The 25,764-nt window shown below is 40.0% G+C and overlaps 1 protein-coding gene across 1 annotated transcript in view; it reads right to left on the bottom strand.

Moving 5' to 3' along the window:
• Window positions 1-25,764, bottom strand: part of CPA6 (carboxypeptidase A6) — a 193,051-nt gene that overhangs the window by 57,378 nt on the left and 109,909 nt on the right. Inside the window, exon 3 of the mRNA XM_006090599.3 lies at window positions 2,592-2,716. Within this exon, the coding sequence (XP_006090661.1) occupies window positions 2,592-2,716 (125 nt within the window). The remainder of the gene's footprint in view (window positions 1-2,591; window positions 2,717-25,764) is intronic.

The following is a 25,764-nucleotide window of genomic DNA, read 5'->3' as shown; positions in this document are numbered from 1 at the left end:
TGGTCAAGGGCACGTACCTTGGTTGCAGGCTCCTCCACAGCCTGGGCCCTGGTCAGGGCTCGTGCAGGAGGCAACCAATCGATGTGTTTTTCTGACATTGATATTTCTCTCTTTCTTCCACTCTCTCTCTAAAAATCAATGGGAACATATCCTCAAGTGAGGATTTAAAAAGTTAGGGGTAGCTGAGGCTAGTTATTGACAATCATGCTTGTCAATCCCGAAATCCTAGGATTCCAAACAAAAGGTAAGTCACTCAGTCTAGTCTCATTACTACCTTGCACTTCAGATCCTGCATTGACTCTCCATCCCTCCACTTCCTTTTTCAGTGTACTTTCTGGAATCCCTCGTTCACTGTAAATAGGCTTCCTACATCCTCCAGTCTCTTCAGAGAACTCTCTCTTATATTCTTGCCCTAATAGAGATTGGATGCTCTTAAGGATGCAGGTTCTTTTATGGCTTTCTCTTCTTCCACTCCACTTAACATGGGGCCAGAAGGGAGGGAGGTCAGCATTCTCCTGGACCCCCATTTCTCCTTCCCCCTTAATCTTCTAACTTCCAGGAAAAGCTTATCCTTTCTTCAGCATCACACCATTCCTAGTTGCTTTTCTCTAACTCCTGGATACTTCCTGATATTGCCGTCCTGTTATATCTCTCCACCTCGAATCTTGCCATCAGTCAAGGAGATTTAAGAGTGCTATGATGATTCTCTGGTGATTTATCCACCCATTCTTGACCACTTCAGCCTCAATGATCTCTACTACATTTCAGCCATCTGCCCCATGGTTACCCCCTGAATCTTGTCACCAGCCATAAATGTTCTATCCTAGATTTCTTAATATCCAATAGCCAACACTGTCAAAACTTCCGTTTAGTTTGTTGTCCTCAGTCACACTACACCTATTTTAAATATAAAATCTTCACCCCTTCCTTGATTCTCCTGTCACCCCCGCCCCCCATCATTCCTCCCAAATTCTTCTCCTTTCCTATCCAGATTAGACCCCATGGATTAATACTTGAGCTAGTATCTCGCTAGGAATGTCAACTTCCTTGTGACCTTCCTTGTGACTTTGATCTTTCTGTGGTCCTGCTCAATGAAATCTCAACTCTTCATCAGGGCTATAAGCTCTAGTCTCTGCAACAACTTCTTTTCTTGGTTCCTACCTTAGTTTTTCTCTTGGAACATTCTTCAACCCTTGTTTCTTCACTTTCAGAAGATAACTTTGCTTCTTACTTCAGAAAAGTTAGCCATCCGTTATCTCTTTCAACTAGTCCCACACTTATGTCTTCAGTCTTAGAGAGTGAAGTTCCTTCCCACTATTTAAACTCACATCTCCACTTTTGCATTCTTTCTGGTCTCATCAACATCTTCTTTCCTACTGGCCCTTCCCCTCAGCCTATAGACAAGCCCAAATTGCCCCCTCCCCAAACAAATTCCAAACTCAAGCAGTCATTGATGTTGCATCTCCCTGTAGTCACTCCTCATTCTCTGCTTCTCTCATTATGTTACCTCCCAAGAGCAGTCATCTTCTCTGCTGCTCCATGTTCTCACCTCCTGTTTGCTTCTCTGTGTCCTGCTCCTGACAATCTAATTCCTCCATTAGAGTTACCAACGCAGTTTCTATTGCCAAATCCAGAGGAAACTGTTCAATCCTTTTCTTGCTGGTATCACTGCAGTACTTGGTACCACTGATGTTTCCTCTCTCAAAAGTCTTTCATTTCTTCTTTGACTCCCGTGACTACCTTGAAAGTACTCTATTCCTGCTAGTATAACTAGTCCTTAAAAAAAACCTGAAAATATCCAAATCTGTATGAATCTGGCTGCTCATTCACCCAAGCTAGAAAGCTTGGCATCATCCTTGACTTCTTTCTCTTGCACCTGCATCCAACCAAGTGAGGAGTCCAGGAGGTTTTGCCTCTGAACTATTTTATTGAATGCTCTCCTGATCCACTACTCTGGTCGTGACTCGGGTCCTCACTATCTCTTACCTGGACCATGATTGCAGTCTCTATCCAGTTATGTGTGTGTGGCTCCCTTGCTTGCATCCTCCACCTGTGCAGCACCACCCTCAGGATAAGGGTGAACATCATTCTTCCCACAACCTGACCTTCTCTGACTCCACCATTTTTTTCCTACTCTCTGATTTGAACTTTGTACACTAATAACACTAAACCTCAGTTTCCTGCACATACACTATGCTGCTTCTTCCCTTCGCTTGCATTGTCTCCTCTGTTTGCAAGGTCCTGATTCTCATCCTTTGCCTAACTGAACAGCTCCTCCTGTCCCTGCTTTCTCATTCACCTTCTAGGCATTGCTAGGCCTCTCTACTTTCCTCCCACAGGAAAAAAAAAACACCTTCTGTGTTTATACTGATCATTGGTGGTGATGGTGAAATATGTCAATGTGGTTTCTCTCTTTACTATTACATTAATAAGCTCAAAGGTAAATATAATTGTTATATTCATGTTGGTTTTCCCAGTTGGATAAAAGGTACCTGACACAACATCATTGGCACTCAGTAAATAACCTGAACACAGCTATAATTCAGTTCAACTTAGTACAAATGGACTAAACAATGAAAAAAAAAGCTTACTTGTATGGGATGTTGGCTTCCTGTAAAAAGGCTAGCAAGGCTCGGGAACCATTGTGGGGAATATGGACATCAGTGACTGTTCCCTCTGAGACATAGGCGATACTGCTGGGCTGCCACAGGTCCACCTGTAGTGCAGGAACCAACCTATAATTCATATTCAGTGTAGGTGGGAAAGATCCATGTCACAGTGTCAAACATGTTATCTTGTTTGCATTCAGTAACATCAAACACATTTTGGAATTAGACTCAGGGCTTGAATCATGAGGGTAAGACTCCTATTTGATTTTGAATTCTCTAAATTATGTCATATCCATATATAATTTGATCATAATTTATAAATGTAAAGACCAATACATTAAAGCTACAAGGTAAAAATGAGAACAGTTATAAGTATGACTTTGATGTTTAAAATTATTTATTGCACAAATATTAGAATAGTACTGATAAAAATATTACCCTTTATCCTACTATACAAGCAAATCGTGGTAGTCTGACAACATTTGGTAACTTTACATGGAACGCTCTCCAGGTTTGGTACCTCCTCTTTCGCCAACACATGCCTTTCACCAAGAGAAACATCCCTTTCTCAGGGAGGACTTGTCAGCTAGGGTAGGTTTCCTCGTCATAGTTCTTAGAACACCTTGTGCTTTCATTGTATAACTTCCTTTGACCAGAATGTAGCCTCCAGAGGGCAAAGGATTTGTCCATTCTGTTACCACCCCATTCCAAGTGCCTAGAATGGTGCTTTGTGCACATTGCAATTCAATTGTTATCTGTTGCGTATATGTAGGCTTCATTTAGTAATTCACTATGTGTTTACCATGTGTTCAGTGTTTTGCAGGAAGGCAAGAGCCATGTCTGCGGCTTGCTGTAGTGCCCTAGTGTTTTGTCTAGTGCTCTGCACTGGTAGGAATTCCAAAGTCATTGAAAGAATGACTTGTATTTTTGCAAAAGATACCTCCAACAAGGGACTGATATCCAAAATATATAAAGAACTCATACAACTCAGAACAAAACAAAAATTCCAATTTAAAAATGGGCAGAGGACATGAGCAGACATGTTTCCCAAGAAGACACAGATGGCCAACGGATATATGAAAAGATGTTCAACTTCACTAGCTATAAGGGAAACGCAAATCAAAATTGCAATCAAATACCACCTCATACATGTTAGAATGGCTATTATCAACAAGGAAACAAACAAGTGTTGAAGAGGGTATGGAGAAAAGGAAACCCTGTACACTTCTGGTGAAAATGTAAATTGGTACAGTAACTATGGAGGTTCCTCAAAAAATTAAGAATGGAGTTACCAAATGACCTAGCAAGCCTTCTTCTGGATATCAACTCAAAAAATTTAAAAACGTAAAGATATATGTATCCCTATGTTCACTGCACCATTATTTACGACCTAAGTGTCCTTTGATGGATGAAGAAGACCTGGTAATAGGGACTACTACTCAGCCATAAAAAAGGATGAAACATTGCATTTTGCAACAACTTGGATGGTCTTGAGAGCATCATGCTAAGCAAAACAGGAAAGGTGGAAAAGAACCAGAGCCATGTGATTTCACTCATATGTGGAATATGTAACAAAAAGGAACAAGTGAACAATAACAAAAAACCCCAAACTCACAGACACAGACAACAGTATGGTGGTTACCAAAGGGCAAGGTGGGTAGGAGGAGGATGAAGAGAATAAAGGGGGGGGGTCAAATATATGGTGAGGGAAGGAGACTAGACTTTGGGTGGTGAGCACACAATGCAATATACAGATGATTTATTATAAAATTGTACACCTGAAACCTGTATGATGTTATTAACGAATATTACCCCAATAAATTTAATTTAAAAAGAATGAATAGCTGAACTCAGCTGGGAGGGAGGAGAGGGCTATCTTCTGCATAAGTCTAAAGCTACATTTTCAATTAGGTGCAGTTTGTTAGTACAGTCATGTCTGTCTTCTCTCTGCTTTGGGACTCCCTCTTCCTGCATTTCCAGTCTTGGTTTGCTGCTAAGTTTTTATCAGGTAAGGTTGAGTTTATTTTTACTTAGGTATTCAATTAAGAACTCTATAAGACTAAAAAATACTTTGTGATGCAAGGAAAATAATGGTATAATTTAATGGTATAATTTAATTTGGAAAGGGTAGAGAGGCATTTATTTTGGGGACAAAAAGTCTACCTGTTTTCTTTCAAGCAGCTGACTCCTCCACTAACTTGCAAGGGCAAATCTGACTCAGCTAACATCCTAGTCCAACAATCACAGGAAAACAGAAGTGTGGGGCTGGAAGGGATGCTGAGAGATCATTTGATCCATCTGTCAGCCCTTGGGCAAGGATGCATCTAGGTCTCAATCAAACTGTCCCCAATAGATGCAACTAAACCACATCTTTTTAGTCTCCAAAAGAGGAGAGTTGATAACATACTAATTTAACTCATATCAACATTTAACAAGAGAGCAGACCTTTGTCTTAATCTCTTACATTATAGCACAGTTTCATTTTGTTTTCTTGTTCTACACTGAGCAATGGCTGGTTTCTTGCCTTTAAGAGATAAAGCACCTTGGTATCTTTTCTTTATGTGTTAGGTTTTTCTAATCCTTTAATCATCTTTAGGACTTGCCAGATTTTTTTTTCTGATTGTGTTTTTATTCTTATATCAGTAATTTTTTTAAAAAATGTTGATTACAGTTGACATTTAATACTATATAGGCAGTCCTCAGGTTATGTCGGACTCAATGTATGTCGTTTCATGGTTACATCACCATCTCCCATTTATTTATATTAAAAAAAAGTTCCGTCATTTTGATGTATGTACATGTGTGCTTTATGTTTTTTATTATTTATTTATCACAAGTAAAGGTCAGGAATTGTTATCTTTCTTTAAAAAAATTTTTTTTTACTGTTTCACTTCATTACTGCTGTGTCTGTGCTCCATGTGAGTGACGTAGGTGCTTATGTAGGTGGGTTCCGACTTACAGCGAAAATCACGTTACCTTGCGCCGTAGGAACGGATCTCCGACGTAACCCAAGGACCTACTGTATTAGACTTACAAGTATAACATAGTAATTAGACATTTATATAACTTAGGAAGTGGCCATCCAGATAAGTCTAGTACCCATGTGACACCATACATAGTTATTAAAATATTATTGACTATATTCCTTATGCTGTACTTTATATCCCTGTGACTGATTTTTATAACTGGCAATTTGTACTTCTTAATCCCTTCCCCTTTCACCCCCCACCCATCTGACAACCATCAGTTTATTCTACAGACATCTTTTTGATACTAAGGTTTGTTGCCATCCCTTAATACTTCCCCTCCCCCCCACCATTATATCCTCAGTTTTTAGAATCATGCATGGCACATAATAGGCACTAAATATTTTGTAAACGGGATGAAAGAAACCACACATTTATCTCTTTCTTCTTCTTCTTTTTTTCAAATATGTATTCTCTCCAAGATTGCTCCAGAGCATTTCTAGATTCCTAATTCCAGTTCCTCTTACCAAGAAATTGATAAACTTTCACTTATTTCACTTCTCAACTCAAAGTCCATAATTCTGAATTTTTATTACATTTCAGTGTAATCTTAGAATACGCTGCTTCTCAGGTCACAGTACTGCGCTCGTTTCTGATGACGGCAGTGGTCACTTCAGCTACAATCTTTCACTGTCTTATTTGTCCTTGCTCTCCTTCTTACAGTGTGTCAACATTTCAAGTATCAGTGGGCTGCTGGGAGGGAAACGTGGCCAAAGAATATGGTCTCCTGTAAACCAGAGGCATTGGTAGGCTGTTAAATTCCTGGAGCCAATTTTGCCTAGCCCTGTCTTCTCTTTCCAAGCCAAGGAGCATTTTGTAAGTTATCATTTCCCTGAAGCACAGTCCCAATAAATCCAAAAAAAGGCCTCAGAAATGTAGGCAATTACATTTCTTGTTGTTTCACCATTAAAGAAAGATGAAAACATGTTAACTAACGACTAATTAGGGATTAAAATAATAAAAAAATCACCGAAGGCCTCATATTGGAATAAAGTTAAATCAGTCCAAAAGAAAGCATTGCTTATAAATTTTAATACAATAGCAATTATTACTACCAGCCTGAGTACTAGTCATCAGAAAAACATTATTTCTACATGAGGTAAAGGTGGGAAGCCCTGGGAAAGCTTTGTCTTAGTGCCCAAGTTTTCCCTCTAGTTCTCTTTAAGACTAATTGCTGATTGTAATAATTAGTCAGTCCCATTTATTAAAACGAAGCACACATATTGGAAAAGGTAAAGATTCTTAACATTTCCCTAAACTATTAATTGGTACATTCACAATTTGGAAACATTGCTGAAACCTATCCGTCAAAGACTTAGAACATAAGAGCAGTAAAAAAAGTTTGGTTTATTGGATCAATGCAACAAGGGGTTAATCTCAGTACCAGGGGCTTAGAAAGAATCTGTGGGACTTGGGATCATGTTAGGTAATTTTGTGAAGGGGTTAAGGAGGTAGGATTTTTTTTCTGGAGTGAATGCTATCCAAAAGAGAGGTAATTCTATCATTGGATAGCTTAATAATTTTGTCTAGAAAATAGGGGAAATAATGTGGGGATAAAACTGTAATTGATAAAGAAGCCGTAGCCACTCATATCAGCCAAAAAACCAAACCAAAACAAAACAAACACACACACACACACACACACACACACACACACACACACACACACAAAGGAGGAATGTTTGGTCATGCTTCTGGTTTGGACAATGTTCTTTTTTGGTCTGTGTTTAGTCATGATCACTGTGATCTTGTTTTTGTGTGTGTTTGTTTTAATCTTATTTCATGAGGGACACAGAGTGGTCTTGTCTGAAACTGGTTTACTGTGAAATGGTTTATATTCACCAGGAGAATACCAAGTCTAGCTGTTAGTGCGAGTCAGGTTTGCTTTCCGTTTTCCAGGATGATCACTGTTCTACGTAGGTTGTGTGAAACTGCTGGCAGGCTAAACAAGGGCTGGGAACTCAGCATTATCAGGCCAGGGTGACTTGGAGGTGATTTGGGGACTACGGCGTTTGGGGTTATGGGACAAGGGATGTCGAGCTGTGCTGGTCCCCCCAGAAGAGACTAGGAAGTCCATGATATCTGCCTTTGACACCATGCGCCTTTCTGTAGCACCTACATACCAACACCTTTTTTATATAAAAGAGTCAATACTTCTTAATTCCTGTCCTTTCGGTGGACATTTGAAGACTTATAAATACTAAGGAAAGATTCTTGACTCCTATACTAGAGACACTGAAACTAAGCGGCCATGCAGGAAACTTATTAGAGAAGTAATATTTCACTACATTTTGCTAGCTTAAAATAATTCTGTACCTGAGAATCAAGTTAGCATTTTTCGCCTTTAGCTTTACAGAAAGGATAGAAATAATCAGAAAGCACCTGGTGCATCACATGGATATTCATTAGTAAGTATATTTGAAGGAAGAGCCCCTGATTGCATCCTATAAAGTAACAGAGATTCCCTCTACCCTCTTTTGATGATTTATGGTTTAAACATTGATGACTTCTCCATGATATTTGATTGCTACATTCAGAATATTCCATTTGGTGCTTTAACAGCAGCATGACGGTGCATTTACATTTTAAAATTCTGGCTCTTTACTGTGGTTTAATACTCAATGAAAAGCACTTCAGATTTTGTTAATGCATTTTCTTCCCAGAATCTGGCTCAAAAACTCTACTATATATTATCCAAAGAAATAAAATAAAACATCTTTGGTTTAGTGAAAAAAAAAATTCCCAACGTAGGAACCAGGAAGAAGCCATTTCTTTTATATCCTATCTAAATTTTAATATGTCACATTTTAGGGCCTTAATTTTCTTAATTACAAATAATGTAGCTAAACTACATGATTTCCAAGTACACTTTACACTATAATTCTGTTAAAGTCAGGGTGCCTTTCTGAGTATAAAAGCTTACATTTCCCTAGGAAAATCTTTCTCAAATTTATCCATATTTTCTTCTTATCCTAAAAGTCAGAAAAAAGACCCTCTCAACAATTTAGCACTAGAATCACCTTGCATGGACTTATAGGTCAGTATCTATAATAATAAAAGTGTAATATGCTAATTAGACCAGACGACCTTCTGGACGAAGCCGGGTCTGCAAGGGCCGAGGCAGAGGTGGCCGCTGGGGCTGTGCCCCTTGCACGAATTTCATGCATTGGGCTTCTAGTTGAAAACAAAACAGAAGCATTTATCTGTTTCTTCTAGGTTATTTGTTGGCAGATGACTGTTCATAGTTGTGTCTTATGATCCTTTGAATTTCTATAGTATCAGTTACAATATTCTTTATTTCTGATTTTATTTATTAATCTTCTTTTAAAAAATGCAGATTCTGATTTAGCAGGTCTAGATACAGTCTGAGATTCTGCATTTCTAACAAGCTGCTAGTTGATGACAGTGCTGCTGGCCCATAGATCACACTTGGAGCTGCAAGGAGTTATGTCCATTGGAAATGCACAGGAGGAGCGAGACAGGAAAAGCATTCCAAAAATAAAGTTGGTTATGCAGAGTGAGGAAGAAGGAAGGAGAGGAAATGATTGAGATTTCTAGCCTATGGGAAAGTTATCGACTGACATGGGAACGAAGAAGGAGAACCAGCTGCAATCTGTATTCATTAAATCAAGTTTCCGTCTGTTCTTAGACCAATTTTAAAAAAGTGAAAGAGCTGAACCCACTCTTACCAATATACAACCTACCAAGACTTAATCAAGAGGAAATGGAAAGCCTGAACAGACCAATAATAAGGAAACTGAATCAGTAATAAAAAACCCTCACAACAAAGAAAAACCCAGGGATTCACGGTTGAACTCCACCAAACATTTGAAGAAGAGTTAATATTAGTTCTCCTTAACCTCTTCCAAGACACAGAAGAGGTGGGGACACTTTCAAACTCATTCTATGACCCCTGTATCACCCACTTACCAAACAAAGACACCACAAGAAAAGAAAACTACAGGCCGATATTTCTAATAAACTTAGATGCAAAAACCCTCAATAGAATACCAACAAACTAAATTCAACAGCACACTGGAAAGATTATACACTAGGAGCAAGTGGAATTTATCCCTGGGATAAAAGGGTGGTTCAACATACACAAGTTGACTGATATATCACATTAACAGAATAAAAGGTTAACAGAACGTAGAATCCCAAGAAAAAGCATTTGACAAAATTTAATATTCACTCAAAATAAAAACTCAACAAAATAGGTGAAGAAACTTATTTCAACGCAAAAAAAGGCCATGTATGAAAATCCCACAGCTAACATCATTCTCAATGGTAAAAACAGAAAGCTTTTCCTCTGTGATCCAGTACAAGGCAAGATTGTCCACTCTTTTCACATTTATTCAGTAGAGTATGGAAAGTCCTAGCCAGAGCAATTAGGCAAGACAAAGAATAAAAGGTAACCAAATCGGAAAGGAAGCAAAATTATCACTGTTTCCAGATAACATGATATGTAGAAAACCTTAAAGACAAACACACAAAAGCCTATTAGAAATAACAAATACATTCAGTAAAGTTTCCGGAGACAAAAATCAACATGCAAAAATTAGTGGTATTTCCATACACTAATAACAAACTATCAGAAAATTAAAACAATTCTACTTATTATACCAGTTCAAAGAATAAATTAGAAATAAACTGAACCAAAGAGGTGAAAAGCTTATACACTGAAAATCATGAAACAATGGTGAAGGATACTAAAGAAAACAGAGAAAAAGAAACACATTCTGTGTAAATTGATTGGAAATATTAATATTGTTACAATGTCCATACTGCCCAAACTGATGCATACATTCAATGCAATCCCTATCAAAATCCCATTCTTTACAGAAATAAAAAACCCCTATAATTTATATAGAAATACAAAGGACCCCCAAAGCCAAGGCAATATTTTTTAAACTTATTTTTATTTTTATTTATTTATTTATTTTAATTTTGTTTTATTGCTTAAAGTATTACAAAGAGTATTACATATGTCTCCTTTACCCCCCCCCCTTGACATTCCCCGGCCTCTCCTACCCCCCAGTGTCTTGTGTCCATTGGTTATGCTTATATGCATGCATACAAGTCCTTCGGTTGATCTCTTACCCCCCCCTCCAACCCTCCCCAGGTTTCCCACTGTAGTTTGACAGTCTGTTCAATGCTGCTCTGCCTCTGTATCTATTTTTGTTCATCAGTTTATAATGGTCTTTATTATCCATAAATGAGTGAGATCATGTGGCATTTTTCTTTCATTGACTGGCTTATTTCACTTAGCATAATGCTCTCCAGTTCCATCCATGCTGTTGCAAATGGTAAGAATTCCTTATTTTTAAAGCAGCATAGTATTCCATTGTGTAGATGTACCACAGTTTTCTAATCCATTCATCTGCTGATGGGCATTTAGGCTGTTTCCAAATCTTAGCTATGGTAAATTGTGCTGCTATGAACATAGGGGTGCATATATCCTTTCTGATTGGTGTTTCTAGTTTCTTGGGATATATTTCTTGAAGTGGAATTACTGGGTGAAATGGGAGTTCTATTTTTAGTTTTTTGAGGAAACTCCATACTGTTCTCTACAGTGACTGCACCAGTCTGCATTCCCACCAGCAGTGCATGAGGGTTCCTTTTTCTCTGCATCCTCACGAACACTTGTCATTTGTTGATTTGTTGATGATAGTCATTCTGACAGCTGTGAGGTGGTACCTCATTGTCGTTTTGATTTGCATCTCTCGGATGATTAGTGACTTTGAGCATGTTTTCATATGTCTCTTGGCTTTCTGAATGTCCTCTTTTGAAAAGTATCTATTTAGGTTCGTTGTCTATTTTTTGATTTGGTTGTTTATCTTCTTTTTGTTAAGTTTCTGAGTTCCCTGTAAATGTTGGAGATTAAACCCTTATTGGAGATAACATTGACAAATATGTTTTCCCATGCAGTGGGCTTTCTTGTTGTTTTGTTGATGGTTTCTTTTGCTGTGCAGAAGCTTTTTATTTTGATGTAGTCCCATTTGTTTATTTTCTCTTTAGTTTCCATTGCCCTAGGACAGCGGGTGTCAGCATTTTGAAAAACCCTAACTTAACTCTGGTGCCGTGTCACATATAGAAATGTTTTGATATTTGCAACCATCGATATTTACATTACGATTCATAACAGTAGCAAAATTACAGTTATGAAGTAGCAACGAAAATAATTTTATGGTTGGGGTCACAACATGAAGAACTGTATTTAAAGGGCCAGAAGGTTGAGAACCACTGCTCTAGGAGCTGTATCAGTGAAGATATTGCTTTGGCATATGTCTGAGATTTTGCTGCCTGTGTATTCCTCTAAGATTTTTATGGTTTCTCATCTTACGTTTAAGTCCTTTATCCATTTTGAGTTTATTTTTGTGTATGGTGTAAGTTGGTGGTCTAGTTTCGTATTTTTTGCATGTATCTGTCCAATTTTCCCAACACCATTTATTGAAGAGACTGTCTTGACTCCATTGTATGCTCTTGCCTCCTTTGTCAAATATTAATAGAGCATAGTGGTTTGGGTCAATTTCTGGGTTCTCTATTCTACTCCATTGGTCTATATGTCTGTTCTTGTGCCAGTACCAGGCAGTTTTGAGAACAGTGGCTTTGTAATCTTGAACAAGAAGAACAAAGCTGGAGGCATTATACTTCCTGATTTAAAACTCTATTAAAAAGCTACAATAATCAAAATGGTATGACACTTGCATAAAGACAGACATATAGACCAATGAAACAGAATAGGGAGCCCAGAAACAAATTCATGCATTTATGATCACCTGATCTTTGGGTGCCAATAACATATAATGGGGGAAAAGATTGTCTCTTCAATAAATAGTGTTGGAAAAATTGGATATCTACATGCAGAAGAATGAAATTGGGTTGTTATCTCACTGATATATAAAAATCAACTCAAAATAGGTTGAAGACTTAAATGTAAGACCTGAAACTATAAAACTACAAGAAAACATGGGAGAAATCTTGACATTGCTTTCATGGATTTGACATCAAAAGCACAGGCAACCAAAGCAAAAACAGACAAGTGGGATCTCATTAAACTACTATATTACTGAACAGCAAAAGAAACAATCAACAGAGCAAAGAAAATATTTTCCTCAGAATGGAAGAAAATATTTTCAAACCATATACCTGAGAATGGTTAACATCTAAAATACATAAGAAACTCAACTAAATAGCGAGAAAATAGCCCTATTAAAAAATGGGCAAAGGACCTGAATAGAAGTTTCTCCAAACAAAATATGCAAATGACCAACAAGTAGAGGAAAAGCTACTTAACATCACTAGTCATTAGAGAAATGCAAATCAAAACCACAATGAGATATCAGCTCACACCTGGTAGAATGGCTATTATAAAAACGACAAAAGATAACTTTTGGCAAGGATATGAAAAAAGGGAACCCTTGTACATTGTTGGTGGGAGTGTAAATTGGTACAGCCATTATGGAAAACATCACGGTAGTTCCTCAAAAAATTAAAAATAGAACTACTATCTGATCTAGCAATCCTACTTCTTAGTATATAGCTAAAAGAAATGAAATTAGCATCTTGAAGAGATAGCTGCTCTGCACTTTCATATTCATTGCAGCGTTATTTACAATAGCCCGGATTTGGAAACAACCTAAATATCCAACAAATGAGTGGATAAAGGAAATGTGACACACACATTAACTTCAACCAAGTTTGAGATAAATCCAGCAAAGGAGGGAACCATTTCTAATCCTAAGAGCAGAATGTGATCGGGATGCACTGTCAGAATTCCAGGTGTTTCAATTCATAATTCACAGGAAGGAACTCTGAAGTCTGCTAAGCTGGCCTGAAGCCTTTCATGGCAACCCCAGAGCACCCACTGTTGTTCTCTGTTGTGTTTAGCAACGCCATGCCCAGCACACAGAACATGACAGTAGGACCGGGTGCCCTGGCAACGGCTTCCCTGTTAAATGGCAATGAGTAAGCCATGATGTTTAACAGACGCTGCAAAGCTCATGCACCAAAAACAGATCTCCCTCATCCTCCATGTTCACTCTTTATGAATAATCTCAGTGAACAATCACTTAGGGATATTTAGATGACCTTTTTCTTGAGACCTGCTGCTTTATGCTTTGCTAGATGTCTAATCTGTGTAATTACATCAGGGCACAAAATCTGTTTAGTGTTCTTTGATATGGATTTCACATATACTTCACCTCTTTTGCCATGCATATCTCTGACAGGCAACTTTAAGCTTCCTTCCATTAACCCCCAACCTCCACCTGGGTCTAAGCAGGGCTTACTTCTCCTCCTCACCTGCTCTGCTATCTTTCATTTAATGATACTATAAGGGGGAGTCTTCTGACCTTTTCATCCTAGAAGTTATTTGCAGAGTCTTTAAAACCATCTTTTCTAGCCATCAGAGATGGTGCTAAGTTATTTGAAAGCCTGCTTGATTCATATTTTATCAGTAAGGCAGACTTTTGTCTATGTACTTAAGTCCCATTTCATGTTCTTTGGAAATAATGATTTAATTAATGACTATAGAACATAATTTTAAGAATAATGATATTGTATAATTATAAAGCACTGGGCTATGCATAAGTGATTTTTCTTTCAAATGTGTAGCCCTTCTCAGAAAGTAGTTCATTAGAATTACATATATACTTCAGAATGAGGGAAGCATAATGTAGAAAAATGCAACTTCTTGAAAATGGAGCTCCATTATTTTCTCCATGAAACTCACAGCTTCTCTCAGAGTTTTCTTTGAGTTGCAAGGTTTATTATCCACATGATAATGCACCCCAAACACCCAAACTCTAAATCTAAAAGTCACTTTCAATGTCTTTACCTGGCTTATCTTCCAGTGGATCCTGAGGTAGATTCTCTCTCTGCACTGTCCCTCAATTTCACTCCCATTGCCTGAATCTCCACCTTCAACATTTCCCTGCCAGTAACTTTCATTTTGCTGCTGACCCATGTGCCTGGCTCTCATCTCTCTCTTCATCAATCTGCCGCCTTGTACAGTTGCTACAGTTACCTTTGTTAGATGCAGGCAGGCACCTGCTGAAAGTCTCTAATGTTATCTACTGAGTAGAGGATAAAGTCCAAGGCCTCTGGTAATGAACCTTGTTAGTCACTCACACTCTGGTCTCACCAACAGACTCATCACTCCCTGCCTCTGTCCCCTGGCATAGATGGTTTTCTTTACCGGAAGGGCCTACTTGCTTCCTTACTATCTCCCTCATACCCCTAAGCATAGGTCCAGATTTTGTGGGGTCTAATGTAAGAAAAAGAGCACACACTTATGTACTCTCATAATTTTGTATAATTACAAACGCAGAGGCAGGGTGTTGCAGGGATCCCAGAACGTGAGGAAGCCTTGGGCTTCCTCCTGGTAAATCTGCCTGAGTTATTGCTCAATGACGCCTATTGAACTATTGCTTATGAAACTTCCTTAGTCTGGCAGAGTGACCATGATAGTATGGGCTTCGTAAGGATTTGCTAAATTTAAGAATAAAATCCTATTTGCCTTTAAGTTTGGCTCAAATGTCATCTCTTCTGTACACTCCTTCTGAATTTTCCCAGGTATTGGCTTTCTCCCTTTTTCCAAAGTGCTTTGCAGACACATTTAATATGGCACTTCAACACCACCTGCTAACGGTTTATTTGTGGACCAGTGGTCCTCAAACTTTAGCATCAAAGTCGGCTTGCAGAGCTTGTTAATCTCACGGGCAGGGTTCCTGACCCAGTGGGCCTGGGGTGCCCTTCGTTGGAGGGTTTACATTTTTAACAAGTTCCCAGGCGATGGATGGCCAACCCCGATAAGAACTATCCCCCACTCATTCTAAGCACATTGCTGGTTCTTGGTAGCTGCTTCAATATATAGATTAGATGGAAAAGGAATTAAGCATTCACCTATGGAAGGGCATTGTTTCCCCTCCCCCCAAGTTTGAGGCTGTTATAAAGCTTCTCTGAGCATTTGTGTACAGGCTATTGTGTAAACCTGTTTTTATTTCTCTGGGGTAAGTGCCCAACAGTGCAATATCAATTACGTGGCCCTTATTTGAAAGTAACACATAGTCCCATATTTCACATGTAACTAAACACATAAACTTATCTTCTATCTAAAAAAAATCAGAAAAGAGCGTATCCATTTGAATAATCTTTTCATGTCTAATATAAGGAGTTTCCCTTATGTCCATCTGCAAATGCCGGCGTAATTGGTAAGCTTGTCATGCCTGCAGCTGATGAAATGGTCCAGGGCAGAATTTCAGCCAGCATTTCTGATCATCTGCTATAACAAACAGCCTGATCCTCTGAAAATAAGACTTTTTTTTCTTTCTTTCATCGGTATACTTCATTCACAGCATACACGCACACAGTTTTTAAAAGAATGCCTCTTGGTTTCCTTGATTCCAAATTAAACAAATATGGTCATGCAGTTTATAATGAAATGCTTTCCCCTAGCTATTAAAATCACCAAGCATACAAGAGGCGTGTTAGAGAACAAGGCAGCACATGCATAGGTGAATTGAAATTCAAAAATAGAATAGCAACAACAGCAGGTTACTTACTAAAGCTCAGGAGATGGATGGTTGGTCACAGTGTAGTGACCACTGCGCTTCACATAGACAAATGCTAATTGCTTAGTGGAGACTTTGCCCGTGGCGTAGGACTCAGATGGCATATAACTCCCCCACACCACAGCTCTCAGCAGAATATGTTACTATGTGACTCAACATATAATAATTGAGTTAACACAAAACACTAATTAAGGTGAAACATGTCAATACTTTTGAGTAAATAATAAAAGAATGAATAAAAGGACAACAAAATCTCTGCCCATGTCTCAATTACATGGCAGGATAAAGGTAATCAGTTTGGTTAACATGATAAACTCCATTTGGAGAATTATATTTTTATTTGAACAGATAAGTAACAAAAAGAATGCTGATTAATTTTGAGTTAAACACCTAATTTATGAGGCTATAAAACTGTGAAAGAGTATTTAATGTCATACTTGGGACATCACTTTATAAAATGTTTGAATCAATATTATAATAACTCTAGAAAAGTAACATTTGAATAATTTATTAATTACCCATATTTGATCAAATCGAATATGCTGTGAAGTTGAGGCTTTCTTCATCTTACCAGGAGGTATGGAAGGTTTCAAAAATGGGAGACAGTGATGTAAACCATTATTAATCGCAAGATACATACCAACTTCAGAGAGGTTAAAAAGTGAAAAACATGTGCATCTTAAAATAGATAGGATATGGTAATATATAAGCATTTGTTGGGCATCTACTCTATGCCAGGAACCATGATAACCACTGGATATACAAAAATGAACAACATATACTCTATACACTCAATAAGTATAGAGCCCAGAGGTGAAAAGTAGAGAGAAATCAAACAACTTCAGGTATAGTGTTCTCAAGTTAATTTTCAAGTTAGTTCAAAACACAAGGAGAAACCTCTCATAATAGAATTATATGAGGGCTATTGATTATATGATAGCTAAAAAGTAGAAGTAGTTTTATGAGCATCTAGGAAATAAACTGTGACACTCCTTTAATTTATTTCTCAAGCACTTGCAATGTCAATCCCCCCGGCCACGTTAAAGTTTGTCTAGTTTTGACAGATTAGAGTGGAAAAAAACCATCATTTTCCTCTTGGGCCTCAAGATTCAGGAGTGACCCAATATTCAACTCATTCATTTCTCAAATAAATATTTTATCATCTTACAACCGAAATAAAATGTAGCATTTTAGTCCCAAAGGAAAACTACTAAAAATAATAGAAATAAGCAGAATACTGACTTAGTCTTAAAATATCCCCACTACACTGCTTGTATCTAATTCAGGTCCCCAAAATGTTGCTGAGTGAACAATATAGTCATTTGTGATGGAAAGAGAGACAATGTTGATCTTCAAACCTGAATCCTTTCTGCAAACTGTTAGATTCCTGAAGGATGTTTTTGTGTCCTTATCTGTTTTTGTTTCACATGATGGCATAATAAAAAATAAATATGTGATCTTTGTCCCAGGGTCCTGGCCTAGAGCTCCTAGAACACTTGGAATATACTTTCTTTTGTATGCTGATGAGATGACTCATGGGTGTGGTGGGAGAGGATTGGGTTCTCGTAGCCAGAAAAACCAACCAGATGATAAGAGGTTTGTACTTTCAGCTTCACCCCCTGATTTTCTGGGAGGGGAGACAGGCTGGAAATTGAGTTCAATCACCAATGGCCAATGATTTAACCAATCACACCTACTACAGAAACTTCCATAAAAACCCCTAAATGGCCCTGGCCGGTTTGGCTCAGTGGATAAAGCGTCAGCCTGCGGACTCAAGGGTCCCAGGTTCGATTCCAGTCAAGGGCATGTACTTGGGTTGCGGGCACATCCCCAGTAGGAGATGTGCAGGAGGCAGCTGATCGATATTTCTCTCTCATCGATGTATCTAACTCTCTATCCCTCCCCCTTCTTCTCTGTGGAAAATCAATAAAATATATTTTAAAAAAAACAACAAAAAAAACACCCCTACATGATGGGTTCTGGGAGCTTCAAGTTGCTGAACACACTGAAGGCCACCTCTCCATACCTTGTCCTACACATTTAGCTGTTCCTGAGTTGTACCCTTTATAATGACCTGGTAAGTAAAGTACTTCCCTGAGTTCTGAGTTATTCTAGCAAATTGTTATACCCAAGGAGGTGGTCATGAGAACCCCTGAACCTCTGCCCAGCAACTCGCTGGGCAGAAGTGTGGGCAGCCTGGGCACCTTATTTGCAGCTGAAGTGGGGCTATCCTGTGGGACTGAGCCCTTAACCTGTGGGGTCTGTGCTAAGTTAGTGTCAGAATTGAATTGAATCAGTGGATATCTAGCTGATGTTAGAGAATTGCAGAATTGGTGTGGAGAAATGATCTATACGTTTACTGTTAGAAAGAAACCATATACATATTGTATTATGTTCCCCCCTTTTCCTGTTGCATGGAGGCATTTCTGTGGGAACTGCTTTGGCCGAGTGTGAGGGACGTGGCGGGAGTCCCTGCAGGCAGAGCCTCAAGAGCAGGTGTGGTTCCCTGTCTCTCTCCATGTGTCAGTGACCAGCGATGCTCTGAACAGAGGCGGCTCCTTCACCCTGGGTCCCAGAGTGGAGACATGCAGCACAGAGCTGTGATGGACCATGAGCCAGAAATAAACCTTGTTCAGGTTTAGGCATAACTTGTCTCCCCAGCATAGATTATTGTATTGAAGTTCAAGTGATATGGAATAAGGGGTTTATGATGGGAACTGGACTATGTAGCTGTGGGACCTGGGGAATAAGTCGGTCAGATAGTGTTGCCTCTGGTTTGCTGGTGGGCCGAGAGCCACCACTGATCAGCAGGGCTGGGGGAGAGGGAGGACAAGGTGGAACCTGCCTGACCCCGCTGCCTGACCTCCACCACGTGGGTACCTGCAGAAGGAGCCGCATCCTGTGCTACAGACCTTCACGTGCACCTGCACAGAGCTTGAAGAAGGGGATTCCCTGGGACCTGAGAAGCTGCAGGCCAGACTGCTGCTCCACAGACATGGTAGGGGGAACTGGAAGGTCAGGGACCACGCGGGTGAGCTGTGGATGCCTGGCCACTGACTGGGACCTCTGAGCAGACTGGCTTCTGCTTTACCTCTGCCTTGTTTATCTCCAGCAACTTCCTCTGTGGCCAATCCTAACTCAGAACTGGATGGGACTTCGGGAAGCTTAGCTAAATTGGCACACACGAAAGCACCATCGCTTAGGAGCACATGCCAGGAAAAACTGCAGGCTCTACTACAAGCCAGAGTTCTCCTTTCAAATCCCTATTTGGAGTCAGACTTGGGGGAATCAAGAGGAAACTTATTAAAATGTCAACCTCTTTTTGCTTCCTTGAGCCCAAGACCCAAACCAAAGCAAGGGGAGCCGTCTGTTACTTCGGCTCTTTGTCATAGGACTGTATCTGATTGGCCCTTGAGATTGGCACTGGGACCAAGGAAAGAGAATAAGACCTGGAGCTGAGCTTTACTAAGCTGCCTCTGTCCATGTCTCTTTATCCTGGTCCTGCCAGACCCTGCAAGGGTGGTGGGGAGGGAAGAGAGAGGACGATGAAAAAGAACTTTTATTCCTGTGAAGTCTCATGTGTGGTTAATGTCCCATTGACTTGGTACCTTTTTGAGGGGTACATGTTATCTTTGGCCTGTCACAGGAGCCTTTGCTTTTGGAGATAGGGGCAAGTGGTGAGGCTTGAGCACCGCCGGAAATTAGTGTCCTGACTTAACTGGACCACAATTAACCGATGGCCAGACCCAGGTTCTCTGGAAAAGAAATGGACTCACGTTCAAGGCTTGCTGGATGGTTCCTCCCCGAGGTTACTCTCTTAGGACATCCGTGTGCCCCTGCTCCCACCAGCTGAATTGCATGCTTACCAAGAATGAATTGCATTTATTCCAAAATCTGTTTATGCCCCTTAGGACAATCGGCTATGAGCGGAAGTGATGCCTGCGGTTTCCATTTCACTCCTGAAGAATGAAGCTGCTGCTGCCCTCTTGGTATCGGCTGCTGTAGCAGTTGTTTCCAGCAGTACCAGTTGGATTCAATTGGCAGTTGGTTCTACCCTATCAGAATCAGTGTCCTATGCAGCTTCAGAGAGATCAGCACCATCTGCCAGCAAACCCCTCCACCCTCAGGTTTGATCTCAACTTGGCGGGTGTCTGCTCAAAGCTGCCTCGGGCATCAGTGTTAGCGGGCAGTGTCCTTCCTCCAAGGCTGAATTCTGGCTCGGTGGGAGCCTTCCTGCATACTCCAAAGTCTAGTCCTCGTAACCTATTCCCTTTGTTCATGTGTCCAGCATTAAGTATGGAATAGACACTAACGAGGCTTCTAATCACAGCTCTTGAGCCTCGGGGAAGACCGTTTTCAATATTCAATATTGATTTTGTGTTACGGCTAAGTATATCCATTTCTGAAAGAAAGTGTTTTTCTTGCTTTCAGAGAGAGGGAGAGAGAGGGAGAAAGAGAGATAGAGACATTGATGAGAAACATTGATCGACTGCCTCCTGGCACAACCCCTACTGGAGATTGAGCCTGCAACCGGGGCATGGGCCCTGACCAGAATAGAACCAGTGACCGCCTGGTGCATGGGACAATGCTCAACCAACTGAGCAACACTGGCCGGGCGAAAGTGTTATTCTACAGATTACATCACATCTCTGCTTAAAGCCTCTTAATGGCTTCCACTGTCCTCTGAGCAAAATCCCAAGGTTTTATCCTTTTTGCCAAGGCCCTGTGTGAATTTGCCCTGGGCTGTATCTCTCAGACCTCATATCTTTCCTGCTCTCTCCTTCTGTTTACTACACTCCAGACTAATTGGCTTTATCTCTGTCCATCAAATGACTAAACTCAGCTGGACAAATCTGCCTTGGTATTTACGACGATCCTTGCCTGGAATTTCTCTCTTGAGACCTTTGCATGACAGGTTATAGCCTTACTATCACATATTTAAAGAGACGTTTTCTGAACTTTCAAAGAATCCCATTCTCTCTATTTAATCTATTTTTTTTCCCATAGCATTTACCACATTCTGTAACTACCTTGTTTATTTGCCTGTTTTCTTCCTCACAATGACAAGCTCAGAAGGGCACCCATTTTGTCTATGTTGTGGATTAACCTCTTTAAATATCTAGTGAATAAAAAATGAATTTAGCTTTTGGCACTGTCTAAAATATGCAAATCAATGTAAATTAATTACTTTTAAACTTCAAAGGAACCCAGAAACTCAAAGTACCTAAATATAACTTTCTTCTTCTAAGACAACTCAGAACAGGTAGACAGCTGTTTTCATAGGATGGACCATTCATACACTACAGTGAGTCATCAGGTAAAGAAATTAGCAGCAAAGGGGAGGAGGGTCAGCATACTAGTAACTTTGATGCAAGACCCTGTCAGAGTAAAGAAGAGCTGATGTAAACTGTTCACCCACGTGTTTCATCCCAGCAAAGGCACAGCACAAATCTTGCAGTCTATGCCTGCGCCTCCCACCTGGTCACACTTCATCATGAGGCTGATGGTGTCCATAAACACACCCTGAACACCGGCGCAAAAGGAAAAAGGTACAGTCTTATCAAGTAAGCAAAAACTTTATGGCAAAGTATAAGAGTCAGTAAAATTGGTGAGATTTTCTTTTAACAAACCCTGTTGAATTATAGTGGCCCAAGAAGTTTTTCCAGGTGATATTGACTCACCTTGCTTTGCAAAATGCACGTGAGGCCCACTTGAATCAGAGGGTTGACTATTACAGTGTCCTGGCACTGATGTTTGGGGTCCGGCTTAATACATTACATTTAAGGAGAGTTGTATTTCATTAAGAGTCACCTGAAATTTCTCTTTGCCCCCATACACTGGCACATTCTTGCTATGCTATAACTATGCCATCAATGAAACTTGTTTCTAAACCATTTAACGTTTATATACATGTAACCTAATAAGACTGATAAGAAATTTTATCTAGATTATTCAGAGAATGACTTACCAACTTATATATTATCCAAGTCTATACTTCTCCCACTGAAAGTATTTATTATCCTCCCCCAAAACACACATATACAGGAAACTGGGTGGAAGAAGTGAACAAAACACATCCCAGTTGCAAATTCAGTCTCAGGTCAAGAACACTAGCCTGTCCACAAACCCCTGCACTGCTCATGGCCACGGTGTCCTCCAATCTGACCCTTCTCAGGGAGAGGATTTAGATGTACAGTCATGTGCCACTTCATGAGGGAAATATGTTCTGAAATGAGTCATAGGCACGTTGTTGTATGAACATCATAGAGTGCACTCATACAAACCTAGATGGTCTAGCCCAGTGGTCGGCAAACTGCGGCTCGCGAGCCACATGCGGCTCTCTGGTCTAGCCTATTTCTCCTAGGCTATAAGCCTTTATCGCATGTTACTATAACAAATATTGTAGGCAATTGTAACACAATGGTATGTATTTGCATATTTAAACATATCTAAACATAGAAAAGACTAGAGGCCCCATGCACGAAATTCGTGCACTTGGAGGCGGAGTCCCTCAGCCCGGCCTGTGCCCTCTCACAGTCTGGGAGCCCTTGGGGGATGTCCGACTGAGGGCTTAGGCCCGCTCCCCATTAGTATTGCCGCGGAGGTGGGTGAGGCTCCCACCACCAGCCGTGAGCCTGGCTTCTGGCTGAGTGGTGCTCCCCCTGTGGGAGCGCACTGACCACCAGGGGGCAGCTCCTTCATTGAGTGTCTACCCCCTGGTGGTCAGTGTACGTCATAGCAACTGGTTGTTCTGCCATTCAGTCGATTTGCATATTAGCCTTTTATTATATAGGATACAGTAAAAACAGGTATCAAAATTACAATGAGATTACAATCTTATGAGACCACCATTGTATATGTGGTCACCCTTGACCAAAACATCATTTTGTGGCACATGACTGCAAAGTATACAATCTTCAGATTTCTGCTCATGTTCTGTTATAATTTTATAGGAACAATAGAACTAACTTTCTCCACTGTCAATAATACAAAGTCTTTTCAAAGTTTGCCAGTGTGGAGGTACAAACAAGCTTTCTTATTTATTCTACTCTGATTATCTTTTTAAGGTCTTGATAAACCTTAGCATAAATCCCTTTTGTATCACAGCTTACATCATAGACATCATGCTGTGAGCCATCCAGAGAAGGCGGCAAAATGGGAAATTTATCCACACGCTCTTACACACAGGATTCTATACCAGGGCTTTCTATTGCTGATGCTTTGGACACACACACACACACAATCCCGTTTCCCAGATGTACTTTCGGCAGAGCTGTTTCTAAACCATCACACAATGAAATGGAGAAAACACTGTAATTACAAAAGAGAAATGCTCTCTACAGGTGCTTGCTAGACTCCATCGTTTATGACATTTAGCATTGTTAACCTGATTTACAGTCTCCCTCAGTGGAACAAAGCTATACTTTCTCCAGTTGTTTTTTTCAGACTTCTATCCTTGAATACAGGTATGTGCCAGGAAGAAATACAAAGTGTTCAAAAGCAAGAGACGAGCTAACCGTGTTCTGGGAGGCCTTTGATCTTCCTAGGAGGCCAGAGCAACAGCCTTTGTGGATGAAAAATCTTGTATAAGGTGATAAACTATGTTGTTAACTGGTGGAGAGAAGAGGCTGAGGGAGAGGGGGCTCTGGAATCACTGCTCATTCTCCCTCCCTCCATCTTACTCTTCTCTTCCACCAGAAGAGGCTCACTCAGGGGGAATGGGGTTGAAATGGAGGAAGCTGAGGTTTGCCAACTTTTCAACTGTTCCTGACTTTTTAATTTGGGTATTGATTGACATCCTAACAGACAGGCTGACACCAGGGCCATAGACCAAATGGAAATGGACTGCTAGGCCATCTCCTGTTTTCCTTTTAGATCCCCTTTCCCACTTGTTAGTGGCTCAATGCCTTCATGCTACCCTCTGCTCAGCCCCATTCCCTATTGCCCATTCACCCAGAATTTACAAACAAAAGCATTTCGCTAGCTAGGCTTAAAACAAACAATTATTGTTTGGAGAGTACATGCAGCAACACAAAACCCTGATTATTTGAAACACATTATAAACATGCAAATGTGGAAGATTCTATACAGATGAGCAAATACTTTCTAAATTTCCACTTTTAATTCCTATTCTAATTCATCTTAAATAGAACTATCCAATTAATTATTCTTTAACAACACTTTCAATGTTTCTCCCATATCCCCAAATCTATAAATACTACAAATTGCCAGTAGGATAAAACTCCCAAATTTTAATCTTGGTGACTTAAAGTTCTCCATTAATTTAGTGAAAAATACATATGAGGAACTCCACTAGGCATTGCCAAGGATACAAAATGATCACAAGACTCCTCTTTCAAGGAATTTACAACCTAATTGGTAGACTATATGTACAAAACAACCCTACAAGGCAGAATATATGAGCCACAAATGAGACATAAATAATAACCAGCGATTATATACTTAGCATTTACTATGTGCTAGGTAGTTCACATCTCTTACCATGAATCCTCACAACAACAATATAACATAGAGGTATCTCCATTTACAGATAACAATAGCAATTACCAAATTCCTGCCAGTGCCAGGCGTTGTGTATATATGATCCCATTTAATCCCCATAAAATCTCATTTTATAAATGAGTGTTGGTGATCTGCCCGAGGTCACAGAACTAGTCAGTGTCTATATGGTCTAAATCAGTGGTCGGCAAACTCATTAGTCAACAGAGCCAAATATCCACAGTACAACGATTGAAATTTCTTTTGAGAGCCAAATTTTTTAAACTTAAACTATATAGGTAGGTATATTGTTATTAACTTAATTAGGGTACTCCTAAGCTGGCCTTTGCTAAAAACGTCCTCAATCTGATTGAGGTACATTCGCTGAGGTCGACCCCTTCCAACTCTCCCACCCACACTCGTCTTGTATACTTGTTTCATCTATCTCCTTTCGTGCCCTTATAAAAGAGGCCTGAGAAAGCTCCTTAGCCCCTTTCTACCACGAGAGGACACAGTGAGAAGTCAGCAGTCTACAATCCAGAAGAGGGCCTTTATGAGAACCCAACCATGCTGGTACCCTGATCTTGGACTCCCAGTTTCCAGAACTGTGAGAAATAAATTTCCGTTGTTTATAAGTCACCAGTCTGTGGTATCTTTTATAGCAGCCATTACTGATTAGGGGAACTAGAAATTATTGGAGTTCCTTGTAAGAGAGCTCCAAGTCCGATACTCCCCATTTAGGCCCTTCTCATCTCCTAAGTGTATAAGAAACAGAACATGCAATTGGTCTCTGACTCTAGGAGTAAAGCTTGCCAAAGTCTATGGTGTCAAACCCAGATTTCTCTCTGCCTATGACTCTCCTGTTATGCGTGTCTTCTCCCTCTACCCCCTCCCCCCATTATTATTTTCTGAAAGCCCGTGCTTCTATTAGGATACAAGCTACATAGTGGCTGTTAGAGCTATTCTTGTGTGTGTGTGTGTGTGTGTGTTTGGGAGATAAAGGACTGCATCTAAGGTATTAGTTTATTTGATTCAGTCTTCCTATCTGTGCAACAA

The sequence above is a fragment of the Myotis lucifugus genome, unplaced genomic scaffold, assembly GCF_000147115.1.
Source record: "Myotis lucifugus unplaced genomic scaffold, Myoluc2.0 scaffold_77, whole genome shotgun sequence".
Lineage (NCBI taxonomy): Eukaryota > Metazoa > Chordata > Mammalia > Chiroptera > Vespertilionidae > Myotis > Myotis lucifugus.
The sequence above is the reverse complement of the archived record's forward strand: the minus strand, read 5'-3'. Positions and strand labels throughout refer to the sequence as shown.